At 36.6% G+C, this 12,911-nt stretch overlaps 1 protein-coding gene across 1 annotated transcript in view; it reads right to left on the reverse strand.

The window, feature by feature from the left end:
- Window positions 1-11,271, reverse strand: part of NAV2 (neuron navigator 2) — a 598,751-nt gene extending 587,480 nt beyond the window's left edge. The window contains exon 1 of the mRNA XM_087719088.1: window positions 10,984-11,271. Coding sequence (XP_087575214.1) covers window positions 10,984-11,058 — 75 coding nt within the window. The 5' untranslated portion in view covers window positions 11,059-11,271. The remainder of the gene's footprint in view (window positions 1-10,983) is intronic.
- Window positions 11,272-12,911: the final 1,640 nt, after the last annotated feature.

Here is a 12,911-nt window from a genome sequence, read left to right on the forward strand (position 1 = left end):
TCAATTGTGGTCGTAATTCAAGAACTATCCATACTGTCCATATGTATAAAAGACAATGTTTTATTTCATTGGGATAGCCATGCAATTTGTATTGGAATAATTAAGTGAAAGTCATTATTATTAGTTTATGCTAAAAGGCTAAGTATTAGGGACTGTACACATAAGACTGGGCTCTCAAAAATAGATTAACTTAAAGAATTAAAATGAGCCACATATTAGCTACTTTAGTAACATAAAGTAACATAAATATGCACTGATTAGAATAAGAACAACACACACACACACATACACACACATGCAAATTCCTCTAATAAACAGTTAAAAGTGCTTTTTTATTTGTATCCCATCTTTATTACATTTAAAAATAACTATTTTTACTCAAAGCTGTGAACATATGTAAATACACCTTCCTCCTCCTATTTTCCCCACAACAACCACTTGTGTGGTGAGTTTGCCTGAGAGTGACTGACTCAACTTCATACAGCTAGCCTTGACTAGAAAGCACAGTCTCCAGCTTTCTAACCTGGTGCCTTAACCCCTAAATTAAAGAGGTCCTTATGCACCAGGCATGTAGACTCACTTTGAACCTCCGCAAACCCCTAAATGGAAAAGAACCATGCAGTGTGCCTAAAGGATTGAGTGACACTGACCTTGCTCTCACAGCATGTTTATCAAAACAGGTGGAGATATATTAGTGGGTTTTACCCAGATTTCAAGAAACAGTCCTTCTGACAATCTGCACTCATGACATAGAAGGAAATGTTCCTATTATTGAAGTCCTGAAGGAGGTAAGGCTGTAATCTGTTATGTTAGACCTATGGAAATTAGCCTGAAGCTTAACACCATCCATTTGCATAATAATGACTTATTCCCTAAAAATTGCTAACGGAAATCAGCCTGCTAATGAATGTTGATGTCAAACATCGAAGGCCCAACAGACAAAACAAGAATACAGAAAAGATGTGATAAAATCAAGAATGGAGAGTTGGCAGAACAAAGCACTGCATGGCCAATTTCTGGAAAAAATAAAAGATAAAGTGGACAGTGAACCAACTTGGTTATGGTTAACAACAGGTACATTAAAGAAAGAAACAGAGTCACTAATCCTGGCTGCGCAAGAACAAGCTATCCGCACAAATGCCATTAAGTTCAAAATCAAAAAATCCTCTGATGATGCCAAATGCAGACTTTGCAAAGAAGCTGATGAAACTGTTGATCACATACTCAGCTGCTGTAAAAAAATCGCACAGACTGATTATAAATTGCGGCACAATTCAGTAGCACAAATGATCCATTGGAATTTGTGCAAAAATTATAATATTAAAACAGCAACAAACTGGTGGGAACATCAGCCTGAAAAAGTCACCGAAAATCAGATGGTCAAGATCTTGTGGGATTTCCATATACAAACCAACAAAATACTGGCGCATAATACACCAGACATGACACTGGTTGAGAAAAATAAGGTCACAATCATAGACATCGGAATACCAGGTGATAGCAGGGTCGCCGAGAAGGAACATGAAAAAATCGCAAAATACCAGAACTTAAAAATCGAAATTCAACAACTATGGCACAAACCAGCAGTGGTAATTCCAGTGGTAATTGGCACACTGGGTGCTATTCCAAAAGCACTGGAATTACATTTAAAACAGTTAAAAATTGACAAAATCACCATCAGTCAAATGCAAAAAGCCGCACTGCTTGGATCTGCACGCATATTACGAAAATTCGTTACGACGTCCTAGGCCCCTGGGTGGGGCCTGACTAGTAACCAATGCCAAATCCAGCGAAACAACTGGCCACTGTGATACAATTCTGTTGTTGTGAATAATAATAATAAACAGTTGCATTTAATTTAGTTGCTGCTTTCTTTATTTAAAGACTTCATCTCAGTGACTCTGAGCAACAATAGTATGGGTCCATACCACATCATACAACCATTCTAATAGGTTGATCCATTGATCTGTAACTCAGCTATTTGTCTGAAATTACTGATAGCGGTCCAGCTCCGAGGGCAGAGTCTAATTGACTGGGCCAATCTTCAAAGAAGTAAATGGGGTAGATGTGCTTATTATTTCAAGACTAGTAAGTCAAGAAAAGAGCCTAGAAGAAGATAGTGGCAAAACCACTGCTGCACTGTTGCTACGAAGATATTTTGCTGGTTTGTCACATTTCTAGGCCAACTGACTCAAAATTCTTTGCGTACATGAAGTCACACCAGGATAGCAATAGCAATAGCAATAGCAGTAGACTTATATACCGCTTCATAGGCCTTTCAGGCCTCTCTAAGCGGTTTACAGAGAGTCAGCATATTGCCCCCAACAATCTGGGTCCTCATTTTACCCACCTCGGAAGGATGGAAGGCTGAGTCAACCCTGAGCCGGTGAGATTTGAACCGCTGACCTGCTGATCTAGCAGTAGCCTGCAGTGCTGCATTTAACCACTGCGCCACCTTGGCTCTTTTAGCCAAGGAGTCAGGTTGACCTGAAACCTTCTACTTTGCTAATAATCTTAGTTCCCCAGGGAGACCAAAAGCAAATGGCCAGGAATGATCTTGCTCCAAGGCAGTATTATGTTTGGGTAGGAAAGCTATGTCTGAAATTAAATAAAATATACCATCATCACACACATACAAACACAAACACACACAAAATATAAAGAAAAAGGTGCCATCTGCAGATGAGAATGAACATTACACTGGATGTTTTTAAATGAGATTGTTCACGATGTTCCATATGAAGAGGAGTACTTTATATTTTCTCCTACCAACATGACTCAGTTCTAGAAGCTGTTCCAATTCTCAGAAGCTGTTTTTAATGTGATGTGAAGGGTTGTAGGAATGAGAAGAAGCCGACAGATATATGACCCATGCAAAGGAATATCTTAAGGCTTTTGGGGGTGCCAGTCATGGAATCTGAGTTTAAACTGTTCAGTGGAGGCGGGGAATATATAGAGCAGGAAAAATTAATCATCTGGAAAAGGAATAAAATGGGATTTATTTTTTCCAAGAAGAGACTTCTACTAAATGCAGGTGCCAATTCTGACAGAAAATAAACCAGAAATGACTTTTGAGTAACATAGCAGCCAAAACAGCACAAGAATTCAGCATCGCCTGCATAATGGGAGCCAATGAAATCATAGACATTGGATTTAAATGTTTGGTTTTAAGGAGTAATAAGATTTCATGTAATAATTTGGGCTTGGTTTTATGGCCACGTTGTGTGTGAAAAGTGAATGTTTAGATAGTAGCACACAAACATACAACTCAGATTCTAACTGCAAACCTTTCCCATGATTGTTAAAATATATTTTGAACAACCAACAAAAATCACCATGAAAAGCTGAATTTCATGCACAAGTCAGTTTCCACACAGAATTTTGTATATTGGATAAAATTATACAATAGTGCTAAAAATAATGAAAGATAACATTATGGCCACTATTATTTTCAGCTATTCAATCTAAAATAAGAACACTTCTCAACTCCAGAGTATAAGAGAATAAAGGAAATTACTCTTTTTCCCCTAGTCAGCACTGTGTGATTGACACAGCTTATTAATACATGCACTTAGAGAGAAAGGGATGAGATCTGCTTCTTTTCCTAAGCACCAGATATTGATCATTGCCAGAGGCAGGATGCTAAACCAGATGGACCACTAGGCTTCTTCATTCTGTCAGATCTTATATCACAGCATCACTCTTCAAAAGAAAAAGAAAAGAAACAAGATCACAGCTTCACAACAACGACAGAATGGACAAACATTTTCATAGCATTTCTCCCCCTCACATATTCATGATATACATGTTAGATATAATCCAATATATTCCACCTTAGATAAGACTCAAAGGACAGAGAATTAAAGAGCTTCAATTCTTCAGTGCAATGAATGGGAACCAGCATATAATGGAGCTCTGAAACAGCCAACAAGAAAAGGGGAATGATGAACAATTCTCATTAATACCGTCAGCCAGGCACAGGCTGGATAACTAAAAGCAAACTAAGCAATTAAATAAATTAGATCCTGTAATTATAGAACCAACACCCTATAGTCAGAGATACCATATCAAAGAATGAAATATTTTTCATATATGCATTAACGGCTACAGCAACATCTGGATGCTGTACTTCAAAAAGCCTAATAATCAACCTCCAGAAAAAGAAAAGCATTTAGATACCCCTATGTTTGCAACTTTCTTCCCAGGGCATCAACAACAGCTTCTGATTTTGTACGATCAAGTCACGAGTAGATTTGGGACCCCCTGCATTTGCAACAATTTCCTTTTGCCAATGGAAAACTGAAGTATCTTTGAATATCTTTCCATGGACAACCAAGCAATCACCCTTGAATGTGAAAAGAAAGGAATGAGACATTTAAAGCCAATCTTCTTCATAGGAGCTGGGAATTTAGTTTCCAATCCCAATTGTAGCATGAATAGAATTTCTGAGAGTTGTGTTTTCAAAAAAAATCCAATACAGGTCAAAAGGACATGATAGGGTTAATGTTAGAGAAGTGTTTCCTTTAAAAGCCACCACTAAAGAGATAATCCTCAATTTACAATCATTTGTTTAGTGACTGTTCGAAGTTACAACTGAAAAAAGGGACTTGTGACCATTCTCACACTTATGATACTTGCAGCATCCTTGTGGCCAGTGATCAAAATTCAGATGCTTGGCAACTGGCATATATTTATGAAGGTTCCAATATCCCAGGGTCATGTGATCATCTTTTGCAATCTTCTGACAAGCAAAGTCACCTGGGAAGCCAGATTTACATAACAACTGTATTACTTAACAACTGCAGTGATTCACCAACTGTGTCAAGATAGGGGCAAAACTGACTTAACAACTACCTTGCTTAGCAATGGACATTTTGGGCTTAATTGTGGTTGCAAATGAAGAATTATCTGTAATCATAGTTATGTAATAGTTCCCCAGTCTAATACTTACAATGCAGGTAACAACTGCAGGAGTGACTTAAAGCATGAGATTTTGATTAATTAAAAATAAACTTTTCAAATAACAAGGGAAAAAGCACAAAAACAAAGCAACTAAAATGTTAATTATTGTTCACTAGCATTCATTATCATGTTCGGGATATTAGATTGTGAAAAAAATATTTGAGAACAATGACTTCCTTTCTCTGTTATAATAGGCACAAGCTTGCTCACAGACTTTGTGGTGAACCCTTACTCTCCTCACATGAAAGCAACCTTTCGTATAGCAGCTGATTAAGGATTGTGAAATCTGAGCCTTGAAGAAAAGAAAAATCCCAAATATAAAAGCTGAGGTCCTCCTAAGATACAGATCATTATGACAAAAGAGCATTATTAAGCTGTCAAAATTCTCTTTGACTTTAAATTAAGCAAAAATTAAATCTACTGCCTCTTTTCCTCTCTTGCACACATCCAAATGTACATGTTCACCCTTATGCCATTTGAAAAAGAAAAGTCTTTACATGCAAGTAAATCTGCAAAGCTTCGTCAGCATCACACTGATTTACATAAGCCCTCCGCAAGATTTATTATTTCAACATATTTATTTCATCCTGTTTCTGCATCCTGTTGGTAATAGAATATTGGAGCAGCTCATAACAAGAGTATTCTGTTCACAACAGGCTCATATTTTTCATAATTGGTTTAGTTTTTTCATACAAAGGACAGTTTAGAACGTAGAAGAATATTAAGATCTCAAAGAAAATCCAAAGGGAATCGATGGCATGCCTCAATATAACAGACAATGCTTCATTTATTTTAACACAGCATGTTTCTGATCGCAACTGTTTATTTCATAGATGATTTAAGCAGACGATACGCTCAAGTCATTAATATCTGTGATCTTCGGACAGCACTGCTAACAGTAATAGAGCACATATAGCTCCAACCAATGGAAAAAGGAGTACTGTGAAATCGGTAGGCATGTTTAAAAGATGTAGCAAAAATCACAGAATCTATGACACACTTAATAATAAAGGCTGCTGGTGGCCAGATTTGAGTGCATCATTCACTCAACCAATCTCCCATATCTTATGAAATACAAGCCCTAAGTACAGTAAGTGCTCATCAGGCCCGATTTTTTTTATTTATGAAATGGGTTTCTGATTTATGGTTAAATATAGGTAATTCTCATGACCATTCGTTTAACAATGGTTTGGAATTACAACAGCCTTGGAAAAAGTGACTTATAACTTGTATAACTTGTGCTCACACTTATAATCATCACACCACCTCTGCAATCATGGTGATCATCATTATGATCGTGGCTGCACTTGGAAGCCAGTTTTTATTTATGACCAGTTGCAGTATCCTGCAATCACGTGATCACGATTTGCGAAGTTTTTTGTGATTTACAGTAAAATATACACATTAGTTGGTACCTAGTGCCGTGTAACGGAGTAAGCTTCCATTACTTGTCCCAGCTTCTGCCAACCTAACAGTTCAAAAGCATGTAAAAATGCAAGTAGAAAAATAGGAACCACCTTTGGTGGGAAGGTAGCAGCATTCCATGCACCTTCAGCGTTTAGTCATGCTGACCACATGACCATGGAGACGTCTTGGACAGCGCTGGCTCTTCGGCTTTGAAAAGGAGATGAGCACCGCCCCCTAGAGTCAGAAATGACTAGCACATAAGTGCGAGGGGAACCTTTACTTTTATACACATTGGGGAAGCTGGATTTTCTTAACTACCAAGTGATTCAATTAACAACAGCCATAAAATTGTTGTAAAGTAAGGTCTGACTTATCTTATGACCATACAACCATTTACCATAGAAATTCTGCTCTCAACTATGGTCATGATTCGAGGACTAACTGTAATGCTAATGCATTTCCAAAATCCACCAAAACTACCGTAACGTCTCAAGAGGGAAAAATATACATAAAAAACCCACCTATTTTTTTAAACCCTGTTTTGTACATTAAGAATGAAAAACCCTTCTACACTGCATTTATAGACTCATGGAAATATTTTGAAATAGCTTTTAACTATTAACTAATCATGTGGCTGTTTCTCTCCCATTATTGTTTAAGAGCCGTTATGGAACAGTGGTTAGAATGCAGCATTGCAGACTAATTCTGCCAACTGTCAGGAGTTTGATCCTTACCGGATCAAGGTTGACTCAAACTTCCATCCTTCCAAGGTCAGTAAAATGAGGATCCAGACTGTTGGGGGCAATATTCTGACTCTGTAAACCACTTACAGAAGGCTTTAAAGCACTGTGAAGTGGTAGATAAGTCTGCTATTGCTATGATACCTGTGTGGTGAATAAAAAGTTAAAGGAAGGAAGAAGATGAATAGGAAAGGTGAAGTCTTCAAATTTTCAATTCCATAAAGCTATTATTAAAATAAAATGTGGGGTGGTTCTCAGATGGTTAGTCATTAGTTCAACAGAACGAACAACAGAACACAAAGCATAAAGACTTCAGAATCAATTTATTTTTACATCTAAAATACCATCTCATTCAGACATTAATCAATAAGTATTTATTAGAAAAACAAAATGAAATATGTTGTATCCTCTGACACCATATTCAAGCCACGCATGTCTTTGAAAATCTAAATGAAAAAGTTAGCAAGGAAAAAAATGTATCCAAGATAAATCAATCACAGAAAATTTCATTTGACCTCATATGCAATGGTTAAATAGATCTTCCTAGACTAAGAACAATACTAGGCTCTGCCTTACAGCATATTTTACATGGTTCATAGTCAGGTAAATTAAGGTATCAGCACTTAATTCACCAGCCAAGGAAGAGAATGATTAAAAACAGCAATCAGCAACCCAGTGATCTTCCAAGAATTATTGACTGCCACCAGTCTTTCTTGTGCAATGCAATGATAGCATGTGACATTATAAAGATATATATTGCTTTGCCTATAACAATGCAATACAAGAGCACCCAAAGAAAAGATAGAAACGTAATAATAAGCAGAATAAATACCATTCCTTTTTAGAAAATAAATTCCCAGAGTTTTAAAATATTTTTCAAGCAAAACTTTAAAAATAAGAATCATCCAAGATTTTGCCTTACAATTCACATTAAAGGCAGGGGTAGGCTTGTACTGGTTTTACTACCAGTTCGCTCATGTGCGTAGAAGTGTCTGGGTGGGTGCCGCCACTATTGGTTCAGCTGAACCGGGCCAAACTGGGAACAACCCACCTCTGATTAAAGGCCTTAAAATGGGGTGAATAAATCCAGTGTAATTTTGAGATAATTGATGTCAAAGCCATTTCAATATTGCCAGGATCTAATCAATAAAGCTTCTTTGCAACCACCTCCATTACATAATTTGGGGAGAATAGGAAAAGACCCCAGTGTCTGGCTTTATGGAGCACTATTACAGGTAGTCCTGGACTTACAACAGTTCACTTAATGACCATTCAAAGTTACATCAGCACTGAAAAAAGTGACTGATGACCATTTTTCATGCTTATGACCACTGCAGCATTCCCATGGTCACCTGATTAACCTTCAAACAACTGACTCACATTTATGATGATTGCAGTGTTCTGAGGTCATGTGATCCCCTTTTGCAACCTTTTGACAAGCAAAGTCAAAGGGGAAACCAGATACACTTAACAACCATGTTACTAATTTAACAACTGCAATGATTCACTTAACACATGTGGCAGGAAAAATAGTAAAATAGAGCAAAACTCACTTAACAAATATTTCACTTAGCAACATAAATTTTGGTCTCAATTGTGGTTGTAAGTTGAGTGCTACCTGTACAAGAATATAAGGTAAGATCCACTCAGTACTAGTCTAAAAATGAATAAGAAAACAAAGTCAATGTACACAAAAAGTAATTCTAAAAAGGAAATTAAAAGTTGTGCTGGAAATAGATGCAAAGGTCAATATTGCTCATTTAGTTCCAACGTTGGACAAGATAAAATCAGATAAGATCATTCTTATATATATAAAAAAATACCAAGCCTCAGCTTATGTACATTGTTGTTACAGTGTCATACTTCCAAGATAGGTGAGAATAAAACCTTGCAAGCACCTAACACCAGGTTATTTACTTACAAGGGGAAAAAAATACAAGGCAAATTCATGTCATTTCTCTGTCATTGATTCAGACAGGAATCTAGTTTATCTCAAATGAACAAAATCTCTTCCAAGAATTAATTATTAATGTTAGACAGCAGCCTCATTACACAGTCCCTCTTCCTGCACATTTCTCAGAGAATCAGGAAGGTGCTCTGTCTTTAGCCAAAGAATAAACAGCAATTTCCTTTCCTTGCGCAAGCCTAAATCTGTTTTACCAAACTTCCCTACCCACAACTTTAATAAAAAAAACTTGAAAGGTTCAGCGAGAAAGGAAACCTAATACTCCATTAAGTGTTGTTTTGCAAACATAAGTAAGAAAGAAAGACATCATCCAGGCGTGAAGAGTCATTAAAATGGATCTTACATATATCATTATAAATTTAATAATCTGCATGATGGCTAGAGTTCAAGTTAAAATGAATGTCAGCTAAGCATGACCAATTGATGTTATCCCAGCTGCCACTGAGCCTCACTTGGGGTTATATTATACTTTCAGAGGCCCCATTTTACATGTGCACCAAACACCCAGAGCCAAGAGCAGATGGGAGATGGAGAGGCTTTTGGACATATCAGCGCTGAAGTCAAAATTGCATATTAATATTGGTAAACCTGCTCAGCAGAATCTTGGTGTCAGTGTTGTCAAGGACACAAAATATTTTCCTCCTATATCCAAAACCTTTGTGTAGAGATGGCTTAAATATATATATTAAAGGCTTCTTGGAAATTAAGTCAATAGGAGGGATTTTTCTCTCACTGTCTATCGATCATTATTTCCACCTCGGAAGATGGCTGTGAAGATGGGAGAAGGATCTTGTCAGCTTCTGCTGATATAGTTAACATGATGCATTAAAAAGCACAGAGAGATTCTATGGGGGGCTCCCTGGGGAAAATAAAAAACCCTGTTTTGTTTCCAAAAGACTGGTTTTATTTCCAAAGAAAAATTAACTTTACGTTTTGTCAAGGGAGTTAGCAAAAGATAATGAAAAACACATCATCTTTCTTTCTCCACTATCTCTCAAATTAACTAATATAATTAAAATGGTAGAGTAAATCATGGCAAATGACAAATTTATTGTTTACATATTTCAATGTTTTTTATTAAACTATCTGTTTAAGCCATACTGAAAGAGAGCCTCCCCAGGAACCAGAATATATTAGATTGTCTACTGACAAGTAATCCCTATTGATTTCTATAGCTAAGGGATACTTTAAAATTTGTTGTCTCATAGCAAAAAGAAAAGCTTTAATTCAACTGTCTAATCACTACTTTCCAATATGACTAATGATAACAATATTTTGTAGACAATGACACATCAATATATATAATATTCATATACAAAGCAAGGCAATATTAAGCAGTCATGTGCCATTCTCATTCTGTATTTAAGCAATCCTTTTTCAATATGTATTTCTAATGTTCAAGACACTGAGAAATTTATTTCAAATCAATTGTCCAATCCCAAAACCCAACGTTTCCATCCAGAGGTCATCTTACCTTCATTCTCCAGGAGTCAAACCAATGAATACCATGTGTTTTTTATTGTGAGTAAATATGAGCAGGTTAGTAACAATTACAAAGTCCTTTATATACAAACTATTTCAGCAAGGCAAACAATACATGAGCTTAATATTTATCTCCTTTACTGATGTCGCTATGTGGCCATAAACGTATTGTACTACTGATTCTTCCTGCCCCTTTCATAAATATGTAGGTGGCTTTCATTTCTATATTCCTACCTTACAAGAAAGTACTAGACCAATTAAACAATGTGAGTTCAGTCCAAGGAAACTCATGTACCACCAACTATTACACTGAAAATCTGTAACTGATACAGAAATTGTCAATGGAATTCAAACTTCTCAAATTTAGCTTGGGGTGAAGCTTAAGTTGAAACACCAAATAACACTGGTAATGTCTAGGTCACTTACTCTTTTTTGATCTTCCAGTCCATGGGTCACAGGCTTTTGTTTTTTGTGCTGGCTAGATTCCAATCCAGATTCCATTTCCCAGTAATAAAATTCCTTGGGTCTCCTGAAATCCGTTTTCTTCAAAATCCACAGTATAAGTAAGAAAATATTAATGGGAAATTTAAAAAATATATAATTTTCAATTCTCTTCCTTGTTTTTTATAATCCTTTCAGAATTCTGGTGTGCCATCACTTCTAATTGTCTCAACAGACAAACATTGTACATGTTGTTATCTTCTACTTCAGCTCAGATGTGCTTTATAGGGGAATTCCATTGATGTGCTTTATAAGGGAATGGCCAGACGGAATCCATATCTAATAGCCTGTGACACATCATTGCTCCAGTAGCATCTTCCTCATTGCTCCAGCAGCATTCTTTTGCTCATTGCATTCTTGGCATGGATAAATTATATGTCAATAAAGGTGCAAATGTGTGCTTAATCCACTGTGTTGATAACATCAGCATCCCTTTCCCAGGCTTCCTTCTCCCCATAAATCAGTGTAAATACTTCACAATGATAATTGCTTTTTGCGAATCTAGGATGTGTAAATTATGTAAAATCATCCATGCAGTGGTGTCATCAGCTTCTTCTTCTTCCGCACATAGAAAGGCCTAAAAGGGAGAGAAATATATGTGATCTCTGTGATAAATTAACTTTGTTTTGAAAGAGCAATTCAGATGAGATCTGATCAAAGAACTTTATACATGACACTTCTCCTCTAAACATAGCAAATATTACCAATGCATGATTATTTAATGATGAGTTAGCACAGTTAACTTTTTCTGTTATCAGTTGTCACTCTTTGCTTATGAAACATTTAAACAGGCTATCATAAATCCCGCAACAGTTACTGCTACTTAATCTTAGCATACATAAGCAAGAGGTATAATCTAGAGCAGGAATGTCAAACTCGCATTGCCATGGCTTCATCACGTGATGTATCGTGACTTTTTCCCCCTTCACTAAACTGGCCACAAGCGTAGCCAGCACATGCATCCAGCCCGCGGGCTGCAAGTTTGACAGCACTGATCTAGAGCAACTTTTTATGACTTTGGATCCCAAGAATTTATTTGATTGCAACTTCTTTCATCTCTTAACACTAGCTGTGCCAGCTGGACATGATGGTAATTATTGTTTGATAGCATCTGGAGACTCAAGGCTTTCTCAAAGCCTGTAGTAAGAACAAAGAAAACAAATATAATTAGGCTCATATAAATTTTGTCATATGCGTCTAGTCAAAAAAAATCTGTACATTGTTCCTATGAAGTGACTTAATAACAACTATATTTAAATAGGAATATAACGCAGCTCAACGTTATGAGGAAGACCTGTCTGTTTGCCTGATGTGCTGTTGAGGAAGTAACTGCTCTCTTTTACATTTTTAAAAATTTGATTACAGGCTAGAATCCTTGCTGTCAACTCTTCAAGACAGTATAGGACAGGAAACTACACAGATTTGACTGGTATTATATTGATTGACATAGGGCATAGTACAAGAATCTTGAAAGCCTGGCTGCATTTTCCCCTCTCTCCCTTTCAGACCCTAGGGAAATAACCACTCTGAGGTTCATCCCAATATTTTCTTTGTTCCCCAGTTTAAAATATACAGTATTTTTTTTAACCATGTAACTGTTTCTGCACAGTTTCTCCAAGGGCATCACTGTGGTTCTCTACATACTGTCCCCTTTGACAAGCTTTGAAACAGTCTTCTATAAAATAACATACAATGGTATCTACATTTTTCTTCATCATGTACAGCTCCATAAGCATCTATCATTTTATCCTTAAATTGCTTTTTCCCTAAGTTAAAAAACCCTCAAACTGAAATGTTCCTTGGTCAGTCAGGCTACCTTTTTGCAGTGTCTTTAATCCTTGAATATTCTTTCT

This window comes from Thamnophis sirtalis, unplaced genomic scaffold (genome assembly GCF_051295495.1).
Source record: "Thamnophis sirtalis isolate CommonGarterSnake01/CBP01778 unplaced genomic scaffold, rThaSir2_p1.2 scaffold_1, whole genome shotgun sequence".
NCBI lineage: Eukaryota > Metazoa > Chordata > Lepidosauria > Squamata > Natricidae > Thamnophis > Thamnophis sirtalis.